Source organism: Parus major, chromosome 5 (genome assembly GCF_001522545.3).
Source record: "Parus major isolate Abel chromosome 5, Parus_major1.1, whole genome shotgun sequence".
NCBI lineage: Eukaryota > Metazoa > Chordata > Aves > Passeriformes > Paridae > Parus > Parus major.
Window position 1 is genome coordinate 2,874,036 of NC_031774.1, and position 17,244 is coordinate 2,891,279.

The 17,244-nt window shown below is 45.8% G+C and overlaps 1 protein-coding gene across 2 annotated transcripts in view; it reads left to right on the forward strand.

Annotated features, from left to right (window-relative positions):
* The first annotated feature begins 250 nt into the window (after nucleotides 1-250).
* BDNF (brain derived neurotrophic factor) overlaps nucleotides 251-17,244 on the forward strand; it is a 41,396-nt gene continuing 24,402 nt past the window's right edge. Inside the window, exon 1 of one of the 2 annotated variants that reach the window (XM_015631662.2) lies at nucleotides 251-2,202. In XM_015631662.2, coding sequence (XP_015487148.1) covers nucleotides 2,200-2,202 — 3 coding nt within the window. In that variant the 5' untranslated portion in view covers nucleotides 251-2,199. Of the gene's footprint in view, nucleotides 2,203-2,895; nucleotides 3,074-17,244 lie in introns of those variants that run through there. The other variant, XM_015631659.2, reaches the window with a different exon arrangement.

A 17,244-nucleotide genomic window follows, 5' to 3' on the forward strand; every position in this document is an offset into this window, starting at 1 on the left:
AGTACTTTCTTACAAGTGCTAAAGAGGGAATTACCCTCTCAGTGAAAGACTGTGTTTCTTGAGCTATAAAATAAGTATGTATTATAAGTAAGTATATATTGTATGTGAAATATGCTTTAAAAGATACTGCATCTTTGTAAAGTTCCCTCTATAAAACACTGAGGACTTCACAGGGTCAGAAACCTTTAAGATTCAGATATGTGTTTATGTAGTCAAAACTTGAATTGTGCAACTCATTACCCAAAGTAGACATTACCAAATTATTTTATTCTCCTGAGGAAGAGGCAGGAGCAAATTGCTTAGAAGAGTGGGAGAAAGCAGAACTCATTGCAAGTCCACTTGTTGAAACACTTAAGCTTTTTTTTTTTCCCTTCTTCTTTACTTTAATGCCACTTAAAACCGGTATTCCTGACCAGTATTAACACTGAGTACTTGTGACTGCTGGAAGAAAACTTCAGCTTCCTAACTGAGGATCAGCACTTGAGGACGTATCTGGGGTGACACCCTAGCCAGCGCCAGGGTGATGTGTCGGGTGCAGTGTTACATCAGCAGCAGGCTTTCTGACAGGCTCTGCCTGCACATGGCACACAGGCTGCATGTGATGCGGGTGGAGGGATCCAGCGGTTCTCCTCGGGGCAGCTCTGCTGGATACCACTTGGCTTTTCTTCTGACACCTTGTCCCCAGGACAGCCAAGGCAGAAAAGTACCAGCTGTACCAGTCTTAGGGCAGCATCTGCTGGTTATTGCATGGATCAACATAGATGGTTGTCATGGAAGAGGCTGCTTGCTTTGGCTCCCAGGCAGAGGTACCTGGGACTCGGGGGGCGGGAGAAACAGGCGCTTTGGAGAGAAATGACCCGTAAATGTAATTCCAACAGCCAGTCAGGAGAGAACGGGAGCGGACAAGGAGCTTCTCGGTCTTGCTTGTTTTTTTTTTTTTTTTTTTTTTTTCTTATGAGAGGCAGCACCCACAAACTTTGGCAATTCCAGGTTCGGTTGACTGCAATTCGCCTTCAAAGGCAAACAAACCCGCCCCACCACCTCCCACACCCCTTCCTGCACCTGCTCCCCGCGGGGCTCTCCGGGCCGGGGAGGCGGGGCAGCCACTGAGAATAAACCCCAAATACGAAGACAAAATGGGGACGAGGACTTTGTGAGCCTTGGCAGGAGTGATACTGGGGCTCGGCCGCCTGTCTCGGGGAAAGAGACTGCAGTTGCGCCCAGGTGTGCGGGTGTTCTCACAACGTAAGCAGACAGGAATTGACTTAGCGATAGAAATCACGGGCGGAGTCGGGGCGCTGCTGGGGCCCCGAGGGGAGAAGGGGAAAAGGGGAGAATGGGGAAGGAAGCAAAGGCAGATCCCGGGGATGCGCTCCGCTCCTCCCCTCTGCCTTGCCGGCGGCAGGGGCTCAGCGCGGGGTCGGGGGAGCAGCTCAACCCCGGGATGCGGCTCCCGGGGAGGGTGGAGGGGAAGGAAAAGTGTGCGGGGAAGTTTCAGCTCGGGAAAGGCAGGGATTTCGGAAAGGAACTCGTCCTGGCAACTGTGCCATGCTCCTCTTGTGGCAGGACCTAGTATGCAACAAGTCCTCGGAGCACTTCCCGTGAGAGCGCAGTGAACGTGGCATTAAAACAAACAAACAAACAAACAAACAAACAAAGCCCCCAAACGCTTACTTACCTGTCCCGAACGTAAATCTCCAGAGCCGGCTGGTCTTGCCCGGCCCCAGGTGCGAGCCGGGAGGTGGAAGGAGGGCGGTGGGAGTCAGGGCTCACCGCACAGTGCGCCCGCCCGGCCAGGACTTTCCTCGGGAACTTTGTGTCCCGCTCCGGTTTCCTGGGAGGCGGCTGCGATCACGTTTTATACTGTATTGGTTGGTAACCCCTCTCATTCATTAAGATCACGTAAGAACTCGGAGGGAAACGTGACTCTGAGCTAAGGCGTTTGCGTAAATCTATAGGTTTTTAAAACTCCCTGCCAGTTGCTTTCTGTCTTCTGTAGGCACCAAGGTGGTGGAGAGTTTAAGCTTGCGGATATTGCAAAGGGTTATTAGATTCATAAGTCACACCAAGTGGTGGGCGATCCACTGAGCAAAGCAGAAGTTCTCACATGATGACTTCAAACAAGACACATTACCTTCCAGCATCTGTTGGAGAGACTGGATTTTAAACCACTTCTGTCTCCAGGACAGCAAAGAAACAATGGTGAGTACCTCCAAAAAAAAAAAGCTTATTTTTTAATACCCGGAGAGAAGAACAAAACAACTACAACAAAAAGCTCGAGATGTTGCTTAACGACAGTATCTAATATCACGGGCTCGGCTTTCTAGTACTTAATACGCCAAAGAGCGTAACCCGCCGAGGCCGGGAGAATTGTGTTTTAGACGGTGTAACTTTAATTGCGACGCTCTTTGATTTAGGGCTGCGATGGAAACAGCGCGTCTGAGAGAGAGAAACTTGGAGCTGTGGCGGCCGGGCTGCTGCCGGGCGCTCGCCTCTCCTCCCCGGCTGGCTCCTGCCCTCTCCCTCGGCGGGCACAGGAGGCGCCTGACGCCTCCCGTCGGGGGGGCTGGAGGCGGGGGGGGCCCTCCGCGCCGCGGAGCGGGGCTCGGGGCAGCCCCGGCGGCGGGGGGGACGCGGAGCGGCCGCGGCACGTGACAGCGGAGCGGAGCGGGGAGCGGAGCGGGGAGCGGCGGCGGCAGCACCCTGGACAGCGGCGGAGGGGGCCCGGCGGAGGCGGCCCCGCACCGCTCCGCATCGCTCCGCGACCCTGCGGCCTCGGGGAGCCGCTGGCACCCGGTAGCGGCTTCCCTCCCCCGCCAACCCCCGGTCCTTCCACTCCCCTCCCTTCCCCGCCCGCCGCCCTCTCGCCCCGCTGGAGCTGGGCTAAGTTGAATTCCTAGCGGTGCGGACTGGAATAGGAACAAGAGAGGAGGGATAAAAAAAAAAAAAAAAAAAAAAAAAAAAAAAAGAGTCTTGCAAGCTCCGGGGGTTGGTTTGACGGTGTCAACTTTGGGAAATGCCAGTATTTATCTCCGCGATCTAGCCACTGCTCGTGGTGTTAGCTGTAACCAAGGTAAGCGGAGGGGGGACACCCCCGGCGGCCCCTCTGGCTCCTGCCTCTCCCTCTCTGTGGTGCGGGGATGGGTGCCTGCTCTTTGCCTAGTTTTGTTACCTTGCTGGCTGCTTGGTGTGTGTGAGGGCTAGAGAAGGAAGGAAAAACTGGATGAGATTTAACTACGAGTTAAGTTGTGCCTGATTTAACCTAGGAATCTCGTCTATGTGTGTGTGCATGCTTTGGGCAGAGATGCAACTGATCTTTACCTAGAGAAGCAGATGCGACGGATTTTTTTTTTTCCTGGCTAAGGATGCAAGTTGATTTTGCATAGCTAAAGAGATGCAGCTGAGCTCTAGCTGGCACTGATCTTTCACAGATAAAGGGACGCAGCTGATCTTTACCTATACGGAGATTAGCTGACCCCTCTGTATACGCAACCTATGGCTCCAAGGGAGAGCCGTGCATGTATTGCTGATGATCCAATATCCGCATCTACTTTGCTATAATTAATGGTGTGTGTGCATGCGTGCGTGTGTGTGTGTGTGTGTGTGTGTGTGTTTGGCAAGCCTGAAACCCAAACGCAGCCCCCCCAACTGGAGATCATTCGGATAAGCTTTCTGCTCATCTCCCTCCCTATCTCTAGTGCCTCCCCCCACCCCTCCCCGCGCTTCCGATTCTTCCTACGTAGAAATGTAGCTAATAATATTTAGTCTCCGGGCTAAAAATAAGCTCTGGAAAGTCAGCAGTTTGGCGGAGAAGCGGCGGTAGCAGCAGCGCTCGCAGGTAGAGATGCTCTGGGGGTCTCCGGCTCCGCACGGAGGCTGTGCATCACCCCCCTCCCCCGCTCCCCGCGCTGCCGGGGAGAGCGCGATCCTGCCAAGGAGGGTCCGCACGGAGCCACGCCGTCCCCGCCGCCCCGTTCCAGACAGACTGCGCTCCTCCGCCCGGGGAATCCCGGCCACAGGGAGCCACCCCTCTTCCCCGCCCCGGTGGATCCGAGGGGCGGCCGGCCGAGCCCCCCATCGCAGCCACGGCGCCGGGGCGACCGGCCCTCCCTGCGGCAGAGCCGGCGGCGCCCCGCAGCCGGCCCCGCTGCGGTGCCGCGGCCCCGCCGGGAGGGAGGGCGGATCCCGGGGCCCCGCCGCCCCCGCCTCCCCCCGGGCTCCCGCTTCGGCTCGCACGTAGCGCCGCCGAGCAGGGAACCCCCCGGCAGGCGGGAGGCCGGCCCCGCCGCGGGGGAGGGGGCGGTGTCCCCACCGCGCAGCAGGGCGGAGACACCGCGCGGAGCGGCGCGCACCCCGCCGGGCCGGGCCGGGCCGGGCCGGGCTGCCCCCGCCGGGCCGGGCTGCCCCCGCCGGACCGGGCTACCCCCGCCGCCGTCCCCCCGTCTTCCCTCCTCCCTCCCCACCGCAGTTGCTACGGCGACCGCCTCCCCCCAGGAGGCACCGTCCTGCGGAAATGGGGGCGCGGTGCCGCGGGGATGGGGGCGCCGGCGATGCCGCCCCTCTCCCGCCCCCCTCCGCCCCGCTGCCCGGGAGCAGCTCTTCGCCAGCGGCCCCTGGACGGCATCGCTTGCAGCGGCGGAGCCGGACCGGACACCGGCGCCGAGCGCGCAGCCAAAATGGAGGTGGTGCAGGACGGCACCGGAGGGGCGCCGGCGCGGGGCTCGCACGAAAGTCGGTCATCTGTCGCCTCTGCTGCGGTCGTGTCTGTTTGGGGTGGCTGGCTTTGGGGCTTTTATCGTTAAAGGAAAGCAGCCGCTCTCCTCTCCGGGAGATGCGCTACCGGCGGCCTTGGCTTAGCGCCGTTCTCCTTTTACCCCCCAGCCCCCCACGCCGGCTGGGGAAGAGAGCGGGCAGGATCCCTCCGTGGATTTTTCCATTTCCACTTGAAGAACTTGCGTTTGCTGGGGATACCTGTCAGGGTGCCATATGAGGCAGTTCTTAGCAGCTGTAAGGCGAGGAGAGAGGAGCCCGAGAAGAGCCAGGTCTCAGCAGCATCCGTCGTCAGGAGGCCGGGTGACACTTAAACACCCATGATTTGCAGTATTGGTTTCATTAAATTCGTAATGAAACGTCCTCTGACCTTTTTTTCACTTAGGAAAAAGTAATGTGGTAGAGCTAATGTTTCAATACATCCACTGTGAACTAGAGGTTGATGAGCCCTACTAAAAATCCATCCACTTCCCAAAATAAATTTTTCTGTTATCTAGGAGGTTGTCAAGGAGCCTCTAGTTATGTGAATTTTCCACTCCATGCATAATTTTGTGTATCTTCCTGTATCTGAAGTTTGCACCCATTACTTTCTTGCCAGCTCTTAAAAAACTCCAACATTTCCCTTTCTGCCTCTGTTGCCATGTTTCTCTTGAATTCTAATCACTCTCTGCAGAGAGGCATGGGATGGACGGCTGCTAACAAATGACATGGGCCATATTTGGTCCCATTGTGGTGACTCATACCTTAATCTGCAAGTAGCTTTATTGATTTTAGTATCTACTGTTTCTCCACGAGCTGTCACTGCTTTGGTGGTGGTTCATCACCACCTTTCATCTCTTACAGTTATGATACTGTAAAATGGCCGATCTTCCTGGAGTATGTCTTCATCCTCCAAAGTTTTGATTGTCTTTCTTGCCTCTTTTTTTTTTAAAAAAAATATATTTTACCTGGTTCCACAAGTGTTGTCTTCGGTGGTTTGGTGTCTCTCAGGTGTCTGTGTCCAGCGTGAGATGGTTTTTATAACATGGTATTTGACACAGGCATTATCTGTATACAAAGTTTGCCATTCTCAACAGCTCACCATTTGGACAACCTTCTGATTTTCAAGATTGCTTAATAATTTCCTATTTCAAATGGTCTGATATTTCTCACTATTTCTTTTTAGTGGCCAGCATTCACAGGCATGTATGCCAGTGGATTAATGTCTAGCATTTCATTAATCTGCAGTGGCTGGATGCATACATTTGGCTTTGTACAAGTATTTTTTTATTTTTTATTTTTTTCCTTTATCACATTAATGCTGTTGAGCTCTTAGAAATGCACTAAGAAAATGCAGACTGGCTGCCATTCAGTAACCATAAGTTACTTCCTAAATATAGTGGCATATGGTTGTCCTGCCATAAGAAATTCTGGAAAGGTGGCTAAATCCTGAGGGACAGATTTTCCTCGGAGCTGCAAGTCCTACCATGAATCATTGTAGTAAATCACCACTAAGCACTTGAAGATGTAGCTGCTAGAATTTTTTTTAATCAGATACACAAACAAAGAGAGCATCCATAAGCTTTCAGGAGAACTAGTTCATTCCTCTGGCAAAAAATAGTAACGTCAAGTGCAGTAAACAGCATCTGCAAGAAGCAGTACCTATCAAAGTTGTTGAAAATCAGTAGATTCCCTAGACCTTGGGAATGACACAGGTAGTGCAAGGTAAAATATGTATGAAAAGACGCTTTCACGGCTCCCTCCCCTTTGAGCTAACATTAGATTGGGGCTAAGAAACTGGGGCTAGCAAAAACAGGCTTGTGAAAGTGGTCCTTAAAATGGATTTGATGGCTTTTGGGGCATGAAGAACTAGAAAGAAAGAATGGAGAAATGCAAGACTGGTTTAGTAATTCTCATTTTCATTTGTGGTCAGCAAGTCCAGCTAATAATAAGGAGTACAGAATATAGACAGATGAATGTAAAAGAAAAGCTAATACTTGTATGCCTGGAAGTAAGACTTTGAAACAAGTGTGAGTATCCCATGTTTCTCTCATGTTTGGGTTTCCAAATATTTTTACACTTCCTTTCTGCATCTCTCCCACCACATTATTAGGAACAGTAAAGTGCCCTGGCAAGGGAATGTCAGGGGACAACCTGCAGCCCCCAGGGCACGTGATGAACAGGTTCACTTGCAAGCTGCTCACCACCTTTGGTGAATTCCTACACCCACGTGCCAGCAAGTTGTAGGGTAGGGCACTGACTTCTCCCATGAACTGAAAATATCTCTGAGACATACTTTTGCAAAATTATAGCCAGGAAAACATACCGACTGACATGGAGTTCATATAACAACTGCCCACCCATTTCATTATTTCACAAATGTGTGATTCTTGCTTGTGAGCTGTCACCATTAACATTTCCATCTGTCTCAATATTGCTTCTATTCTTAGTTGCTTTGTGATAGATGTAGGTGTATGAAAAAGATTTTTCCCCCCTCCATGTGTCATGAAACAAGATAAATGAAAGCCACATATATGTATCCACACATTTCATGCAGGCAGCAAGAGATACAGGCACTTCCATGGCACTCCCATTACTAGATGTAGAGGTGAAGTAGGAAACACATGCCTGTGGCCTCTTGGTGCTGCTGGAACAAATACATAATGGGGAAAAGCATAAATAAGTCAAAATCTGACTGCAAAAGAACAATATTACTTTGATCTCCTTTTGAATATGCAGTTGGAGAGACCTATTTTCCCAACCATGTAAGTATGGGAATAATTTTACTTATCATGTAATCCTAATTGGTCTTTTCCTGAGGCAATCTCAAAGGGAAAATAGCTGTGACACACTTTGGTGTTCAAAGGATCAGGTCCTCAGCTGTGTAGATATTTCTAAACTTAGACCTTTCAAGCTACTCATTGCTTGGACAAACAGAAAACTCTCTGCAATATAGGCAAAACCTGCTTTTGTCAGTACGTCTATGCCAAAAGTGGGATCAATGGGATACCTGTGGAAATGATCAGACATTTCACAGGAGTCTCCAGCAGAAGCACATCTGGTTCCAGTCATGTTATTCCTGCTGTCATTTGAACTTCATGGCAGAGTGCAAATTCACAGTCCCACGATGGGAAAAGTCTTTTGAAATTGCTAATGGACGTGATGCATTTTCACCCCTGGCACGGCTTGGTGCTTCCCAGAAAGGCAGGGATTAGCCATGTCTGCTCTGGGGAATAAACTGGCCTGTGGGGGCTTGGCTCCTGCCCTTCCTTTGCTAGTGGAGAGCCTTGGGACCAGGGCATTGCCACAGAGCCAGTTCTGCTGTCAGTAAGAGGTTTCCCCACAGTCACAGGGTGTTGTGTTGTCTCTTGTGGGGAGCACTGGTAGTGGGGCTGTAATGCACCAAGGTCTTGCCATAAGTGGCCAAGTGTCTACTTTCTCTTCCCCCTGCCTTTTCATGGTGTGGTCTGCTTTTTGGGTTTTTTTTTTTCCTTCCCAAAATAGCACTCAAACCCCCAATTTAACAAGCACAAGCCATACACTCTGGCCTCCAATTTATTCTGACATTTGGCAAGAATGATTTTGCAACATGTTCATTAAGTCATAACGTTTTCGCTGCTTTCCCATTCCAGATCCTTATTGACTATAGCACATATGAAAATAATGAAGTTATTTATTCTCCAAATAGACAGTAGACCCCAAAGCTCCCAAGAAGTTGCATTTTTTATGGATGCAATGTATGCAGAGACTTTTAAGGCCGTAGGTCTTCCCTGACTTTAAAAAAAATGGTTCACTTCTGAAAGGGGTGAAGAGGGGTTTATCATCCACTAAAATGTTAATAGGATTGTTCAGTTAAGGAGGTCTCATCAGACCAGTTGTTTCTTTTTTCTTAAACAGAGCCTTTGTGGGATTTGGGAATAATGCAGTAAAAAGTTATGGTAGTAGGTAATTAGATGGACCAGCTAAAAGCAATATGAAAGGGGGCTGGTAGCACAAGGATTACAGAAGGTGTGTGGGCATTTTGACATCCAGAAAACATTATAGATCTGGTCTCAGCTACCTCAGTCTCATGATGATAATTAAGAAATGTGGGTGTAGAAAAGCTCTTTGCATGGTTTGGTTGGATTATTGCTGCAGTTCAAAACACAATTGACAGAGACACCCACATTGGACATGATTGCCCTTTGATGAGGCAGATACTGACTTTTTAAAACTGACACAGTTAAAATTATGTCCAAAGTTTATGGGGCCACAAGCTTCTCACTAGACTCCATTATTATAACAAATGGTAAAATACAAATTGAAGCAGTTAAAAAAAAAAAGGGTGAGACATGCTGAGGTGGAAAGGATCCTGGGAGTGGGAAGGATTCAGAATTAACTTTCCTCTCACCTGTCTGGCAAGAGTAGCACATAGGCAGTGTCTGGGGGTTCACTTTGTGTGTGTGTGTGTTTGTGTGCTCTTTAAAGACAAAGAGGAGGGAAGACCACTGAGGCTGGTTTCATTGATAACCCACAGTAAAGCCAAGTTCCTGTGCAGCTTGTGTGTTGTGTGGCAGATCTTTCCAGCTCTTTTATCTCCATTTGTTCATCAGCAATACAGAGATGTTACTGAGCTCCCATCTGAGCACTGAATAAGGTGAAATATACCATAAATTAAAAAAAGAGTGAAACCCAACCAGAGTTCACAATTCTTTGTCTGAAGGACGTGTTTTTAGGAAGCATTTGAGAATGGAAAGAGAATGGTGGAGGCTGTTTAGATGGTTACTGCTCAAGTGTAAGATAAGATAGTATAGCATAACACACTAACCCTTGGAGTGTATTATTCTAATATTAGAGATACTAAATCTATACAGCTATGGAAATGTCAAAATACTGACTTCAACCCCGACCCTGAATTCAGGGGTTTTTTTATTCTTTTTGTGTGTTTCACCCCTTGAAACAGCAGCAATAGCAGGAGGTTGTATGGTGTCCCACAAGTAGTTCTGTGTCTGTCACTTAGCTCCCATTCAGATTTTCTATCAGGAATCAGAAACACATTGTCAAAGTACAATTTTTTCAGTATTTGCAACACAACCTCAGTTCTATATTGTTTAACAGAGTATTCAAAGAGGCTTTCAGTACTTCCACCTAAAGCTATAGTCAATAATCTGACAATGACATTTGATAAAATATTCAGATTCAAATCCAAACAATATCATGAAAAGACAATGGATTTAATGGATTTCAGGTAAACAGGTGGCTGCCAAAGGGGGAAAAAAAAAAAGCACTTATTTCTGAAAGCGAATACCTTTTGAAACCCAACCAACTCTACTGAGAATGGGATGAAGCAACAGACATGAGCAGAGGTCAAGAGACTGAAGCTGCTCGTATGTTGGTTTGCTCTGTAAAATACATGTTCACTCACACCTGCCAAAAGTCTATAAAACCATCTGAGGAAATATTTGGCTGAATTTTGTAAACAGAGAGTTGATAATATAGTATTGATCAGGAAAACAAAAAGACTTAGCAGTTTTTAAATGAGGATAAATACTAGGTTTGAAATTTTCCAGTGGATGAGGATGTATCTCAAATGTCTTTCACTACTCTACAAATCTCTTGCTGTAGACTGAAGTGTGATACCCTTTATTATGTTGGTAAAAATTAATTGCATCAGAGAGAAAAAAACCAAATTACTGTATCTATTGGTCATAGAGTCATCTACGGGGGAGTGAATTTTACAGTATTTTCCATATGAATCTGTTTTTGTATCCAAAATTTGGTTTATTTACTAACATCTTTTAAGTCCTTGCACCACACTCATCATTCATCACTGTTTTTGAACACTTTTCTAAGTGACATGAATAACCTCAGCCACATGTTTAGTTCTCATCCTTTTATGAGAGTTTCGGGATTTTTACCCAGTTTTGGTTTTTGAGGGATTTAATTGTTGCACATAAGGTTCACAAAGATCTCATTGGTAGCAGAAGGTAAAAGTTTAATCATAGGTTCACCTCTTTTCTTTCTGTTTGGCATTTGCTCCTACATCAGCAGCCAGTCACTCTATCCACCACTTATTCCCCAGGCAGATCTGATTCTCGTGCTTTTTCTGCCCACCACCTGTTGTTTTCCTCTTCCCAAATCCTTCACCTAGACTCAGTCAGCTGTCCAACCATGGTCATAGCCCTGCATACCCATTGCTTTTCTCACCTCTTTTTTTTGAGCTCTTTTAAAGATACAAATGCCTCTGACTTAAGAAGAGCTTTTAATTCCCTGTCTACTGCCTTTGGCACCTAATAGTTATTTTTATCATCTACTTTCCCATCAAAGTATTTCTGCAGCAGCCCCTTAAGAAAATTTTGCTGGCTCCCAAATTTTAAGGAAGCCAAAACATCTGACAAGAAGGCTAAGTCCTTAAAAAAGAGAAACCTAGAAAGTTAATTTGCAATGGCCAGAATTTCCTATTCATTTTCCAGATGAAGCAGGGAATAAATTTAGACTGATGTGATGCATACCCTTCAGTCCAGGAGAAAAGCCAATGATGGACCTTTCCAAATTATTTTTCTTTGGATCCATCAGCCTGGCCAAGAGCAACAGGGTAGCACCAAAGCAATGTACTGACTGATCTCCTTAAGCACCAGAGGCCATTGTGTGACAGCTGCCTGGGGCTCCAGTAAGCATCAGAAATTCCCTGGAGTGAAGCCCTGCAGGGCTCCTGTGGACCCCCAAGGGGCCTGTGAGGAGGTGTGGGAGCACCTGGAGGTGAGGGGCAAGCAGAAGTGATGGATAGTGCTGGAGTCCTTGCAGGCCCAGGCTAGCCCACATTAGGGGAGCAGTGATGGGATGGAAAAGAAATAGTGATGAGTCTCTCCTAGTGAGGAAGAGCACAGGGTGAAAGGTCTACCTTCCTGACAAGCTGGTTTGGCAACCCCTCAGCCATCTGCAAGCATATCCTGCCTGGCTTCATCTGAAGCCTTGATGGGGGAAGCTGTCCACTGCCTTCCGAGTCCATACTTTCTGTGGGTAGTTAGTAAAGATTAATGGTCAGTTAAAAATCAATCATTAAATTTAGATGGATGTCTAGTACCAGTTTGTCAGGCAATTAGAATTGTATTCAATTGTATTTCATCTACTTGTCTTTCATTTGTGTTAGCACTCAGGCTGAGCCTTTTTTCCTGAGTCTCTGTAAGCCCATCAGTTAATGGAATTAACACAATGTTCATTTACTGGGAGGATGGGGGTCTGATGAAACCACAGCAAATCCAAACTGCAAAGTAAACTGTGTTGTCAATTATGCTTCCCCAGCTCTGCTAGTTGGTGCAATTTTCTGGTGGTTAACAGGGTCTAAATCAAGAAACTAATCAGAAATAAGCCTGAAAATTGTACTAGCTCTTATTTACTTTTTTTTATCTTGATACAACTTCTTAAAACAGTATTTTTAACAGATCCTTTAAACATTTGTAGTAAGAGGCAATAGACAAAATGTCATAATTTCCATATGAAGGAGTGCAATTCCTATATAAAAAAGCCATTTTATCCTAATATGGTCTCAGAGTCTAAGTAACGTATTCTGTCACAAGAACTTTTGCATCAAAACAATTTTTCTGTTTCATATCCAAGAAGAAATGTTGAATATTTAAATTCCACATTCTTTTTGATCTTAATTCCCTTCACAGAAGAGCTCTTTAGGTCTCATCAATGTGCTCTAGGTGCAATATCAGTATATTTTTCATATTACAGGATCTAACCCAAATTAAGAAACCAAAGGGGAAGAAGCTATACATGCCTGTAAGGGAAAATGATTCTGCTTGGAGCACGTAGCAGGGTAAAGCATCAAACAGAAACATAACAAAAAGTCTAAAATAAGGGGTTTAATGCCTTGGTGCAAAGTCCTTGCTGAAAATCTAGCATTTGGCTCCCTTCTGATTTAAAAACTTTGCATTCCTGCTGACTTCAGTGGTGTTTATGTTCAAATAAGTAAAGGCACCGTGAGGCCATATAGTACAACTGCAATTTGCAATAAATTACAGCAGATTAAACAGCCAACTAATGAAATACAAAGAGATGTTTAAAACACTCCCTTGTAAGCATTTATGTCTCAGATGTATAAACTACATAAAAAATAAACATTGTCCAGAAAATAAATGTATATTATGTTGTTTATGAATTTATACTCTAATGGCACAAGTACTGAACCACCATGGCCCCACTAAATGTCTTGCCAAAGCCAGGGGTAGATTTTACTTGGGTATTCTTTGAGTCATATCCAACCCTAAAAATACAGGAGCTCTGAGCATGCAGGATTGCTTTCCTCCTGCTCAAGATTATGTTCAAATGGGTTTTGTGGTGGTGGCCATGTCTCCACTGCTGGATGCGCCAGACCCAACCACCCCTTACTCCTCAAAAACCACCCTGACCTTGTGCAGGCTGGGTCAGAGAAATCAATATGTTTTCCCATTTGAGAAATGGTGTAGAACGTGAGGAAAGTTATTTTTAAATAGCTTAAAATTTCTATTGATTTTGTGGATCAATATTTCAGGATTTTTGAATTCCAGAGTAGTCATACATCCACCCCATGTTTTGTTCCCATCTCTCTGCATCTATAAATGATAGTCAGGGCACATCACATGCTGCAGAGAGAGAACCAGCTATGCATCCACCTACCCCCATACTGTACTACTGAGGAGGAAAATCATATTTTAACAGTAGTACCAAATAAACACCTGTGCTGGCACTAGTTACTATTTAAATCAATTCTGCCATGCAAGTCAATGAAATAATTTCATCTGGCCAATGCAGCAATAACGGCCCCTGTACAATTCCTGCTCTTTGGAGCTGGGTGTTCCAGAGGAAGGAAAGAGGAGTGAGGAGTGAGTGTTGGAATCTTTTGTGCATCTGCCAAGGATGAACAGGTCATAACTTTTATCTGGACAAATGAAAACTCCTGGACAGACACAAGGCTGCCTATTAACCTCCGAAGTGGAATGTAGTAACGTTTACACACAACGTGGTTCCAGTCATTAAATTACCGAAGGATTAACAATCCCAAGTATTCAATAAACAGAAATGACACCATACAAATGAAATGTTTTAGTCAAGGGAAATTTTTGCTTTAATGTGACTAATCAGTGCTTGTTTCTTGAGCCACAAGTCACAGTAAGTGGAGGAGGAGAACCTAATGGGGTCTGAGTTTCATTTTGAGGACTCATTTTAGTATTTATTGCTGCACTGATAATTTTAGTTTGCAATTAACAAAAGTATCTACTGTTTCAGAGATACTTCTCTCTTTAATGCTTTAGGTGGTTAACATAGAAAATGTTTTGAACTCTTATGTTTTATTTCTTAGGTGAAATAGCTCAATATGTCATTTAAAGAAAAAATATCCTGAATTTATCTTTAAACACATCCACGTGTTTAAAGCATTGATGTGACTGTGCTTTGAAAAGGGATGGAGCCAAAGTACCTTAACCTCTTCAGGGAGATGAAGACAACTATCTAAGTGCAGCATGAAATACGTTAATATGAAAGTCCTGAAGGGCAGGAGAGCCAGAAGCTATTTCATGTTTACACATGCTTTGCATTCCCAAGGATTTCTGTGTACCCAAGGAGGATCCCTCCTGCCAGCTCCTGGCCAGAGTGGGACCCTGTGGGTGGTGGGCACCACGGAACAGCTCCTGGCCCTGGTGCCAAACACCATCTTCCACCTCCCCTCCCCAACTGTTTGCTTTAGATCTCTTATCGCACATCACCCTCCTGGCAATATTGCTGAGCTGCTGCACCTGGCAAATAGAGTGCTTGAGCTTGATGTCAGAGGAGATTTTAGTTGCTTAAATAGAAATAAACTACAAAAGAGCATTCACAGGGCTGCGGACCTGGGATTTTGGGGCTTGCTTATTTTTAGCACACTCTCAAAATAAGTTGTTCAAAGTTATGCACTGAGGAGGGTTTGCTAAGGCATATACCTATTCTGACAAGATGCCTGGCTAAGTTTATAAACCCCCTGGCATCCGATCCCTTTAAATATTAAAAATAATCCACTATATTGCCTCTAATTGAAACCCACTGAATACTTAGAGGAAAGGAGAGATGACTCAATCCCAACACCTTTCACCCACAAGTGCACCAACAGTGTTCTGATCTTCTTTAATCATAGAGCTCCAATGGCCTGATTCATCACAGGAGTGCATCTCTAGCCATCTAATCCTTCCACACTTGGCTCAGGTTTCCAGCATCCCAAGGAATCACACGCAATCTCTTTGGGGAAGAGGGGATTTTCTTTTCCCTTCCAATGTCTGCTGCACCCTCAGAGTCTGCATTTTTGCTGTTGTTGTACCATGCCCTCTTTTCTGTCTGCTCTGCTGCAGCCTTGGCTGGGCTGTAAGCAGGAAGGTCAGGGGTGAGTGAGGAAGGCTCAGGCACCATACGCCAGACACCTGGTACACTGGATACTCTTCAGCACAACACAGATACTTTCCTCTTTGCTCAGGTAATGGGTGTTTAATGCCTCCAAAACAACAGCAGTAAGGCAGAGGCTCAGGAGATGAATTGCCAGTTTTAGTGAATGTCAAAGCATGAAGAAATGACAAACCAAACTTTTAATGTTTCTGCTGGGTTGGATTCATTCTCTCCTTACTTTTTTTTTCCTCATTCTCACCTTTATTTCTGTGCCATCATCCTCAACAGCTGCACCTCACAGCGTGGGGCAAGCCTGGCATGGCTGGACACTGGCCATGGGACCTGGTGTCAGAATGAAGGGTGAATTATCCTCCTCCCTTCCCCCAGCCCTTCAGCACAGGGAAGAGGGACTTAATGTGTGGTTTAGGAGTCCAAGCAGTTCCTGGAGTTCATGCAAAACCCCAAAAGAAAAGCCTAGAGGTTTGAATGGGGAGGATTCTGTGTGTGAGTGCACAAAATTGCATGTGGCAATTTTATTTCTACAACACTTGATGCCAGTAGAGCCAACTATGAGCAGTAGTAAGGAACAAACCCAGAACTGGCGTGCTCACCAAACAAGTATGTTCATGAGCAGCTTAATAGATTTATGTGTAATAGACACATGCATTTCCTTGTTTGCAAAAGACTAATCTGCACCTACCACAGAACTCTGTCAGAGAAGCGGTTTCATGCACATAAATTGTGCTGAAATTCCTGATGAGAAGACATGGGACAAGACTCAGGCTACAGATCCTGCCAGAGGAGATTGAAAGCTGGCATACCTCTGGCAGACATGAGAACAATTATTTTAATTGTTTGTTAGAGTTTTAAAATCACTTTTGCTGTAGCTGCAGGGTGACAATTCTGAGCTATTAAGTGGTATTTTCTTCAGGAAAAATGTTGTGGTTTGAGTGCCTGTGGTTCAGAGTAGGTTTTCCTGCTTTATCCTGGGTATGTGCAGCCTACAAACCATGTCTAATGAAAGATCTTTGGGTTTGTATTCCCATCTTTGCTGTTTCACTTAATACTTCCCCTGCTAAAATGAGGCTGAAAGACCTCTCAAAAAATGTTGTTCACTGGAGGTGAAATTTTGCTTGAAATTAAGAGCAACTACACTTCTCTGTTTAAGGCACAGGGTCTATTCTACTCACCCAGCAAGCTGCTTGCAGACCAGAACGACAGCAACTCTTTGTAGGTTGAACTCAACATAAACCTTGAGGTTGTGAGATGCAGAAACCACCAACCAAGCCCAGGGCATTAACACTGATACCTGGGGAGGGGCTGTGGTCACAGCTTGGCCAGCCCCTGAATGCAGGGGGTAAACTGGGGAAGTGATCACCACCATCTTTCTCTCATCATCTCTCAGTTAAAGCCTCTACAATACAAAGATTTTACAAAGTTGAGCAGAATTTGGCTTTGGTCCTCAAAGATGCTGAAGTTTTTCTGGTGCACTGATGTTGGTGTGGAGCATGAGGAGCTCTCTTGTGTGTGCTGCAAGCACTGAATCACTGTAGAGCAGCATCACAGCCCAGTCATCTTATAAATGCACCGTGTCTGCAGCCCTGATTGTGTATATAACTTGTGTATATATCCATTGCGATTTTTAGCATTACTTGTGTTGGAAAAGTTTATTTCCATGAATTTTTCCTCCCTTTAATGTGAAAAAAATAGCAAATAAAGGTAACTAGGAAACATGAATAAACATAATTAAACATAAAATGCTTGTAATGATATAAGAAATTACTTCTGCCAATTGAAAATTTTAGCAGAAAAAACCCTGTAGCATCAAAACCCAAGTACATCAATAGCACTGTCCTTTTTGTAATCAGGATTAGTTTATATTTCCTGACAGCCAAGTGAGAAGAATTCCAAATTGTAGCTTCTTGACCTTTTTCTCATTCAAAAACAGTTCAAGATACTACATGAATAAAATGGGGGGTGTAAAGACACAGTTTGGGGGAGGGGAGACTCAATCACCCATTACCTTTTTATGTACCTTTTAAGAATGCTACTCTTTTCAAATATTGACTTTTTATTGCTTCCCCTACAATTGCAATGGGGGAGTTTAGGAGCCTCACAAACTAC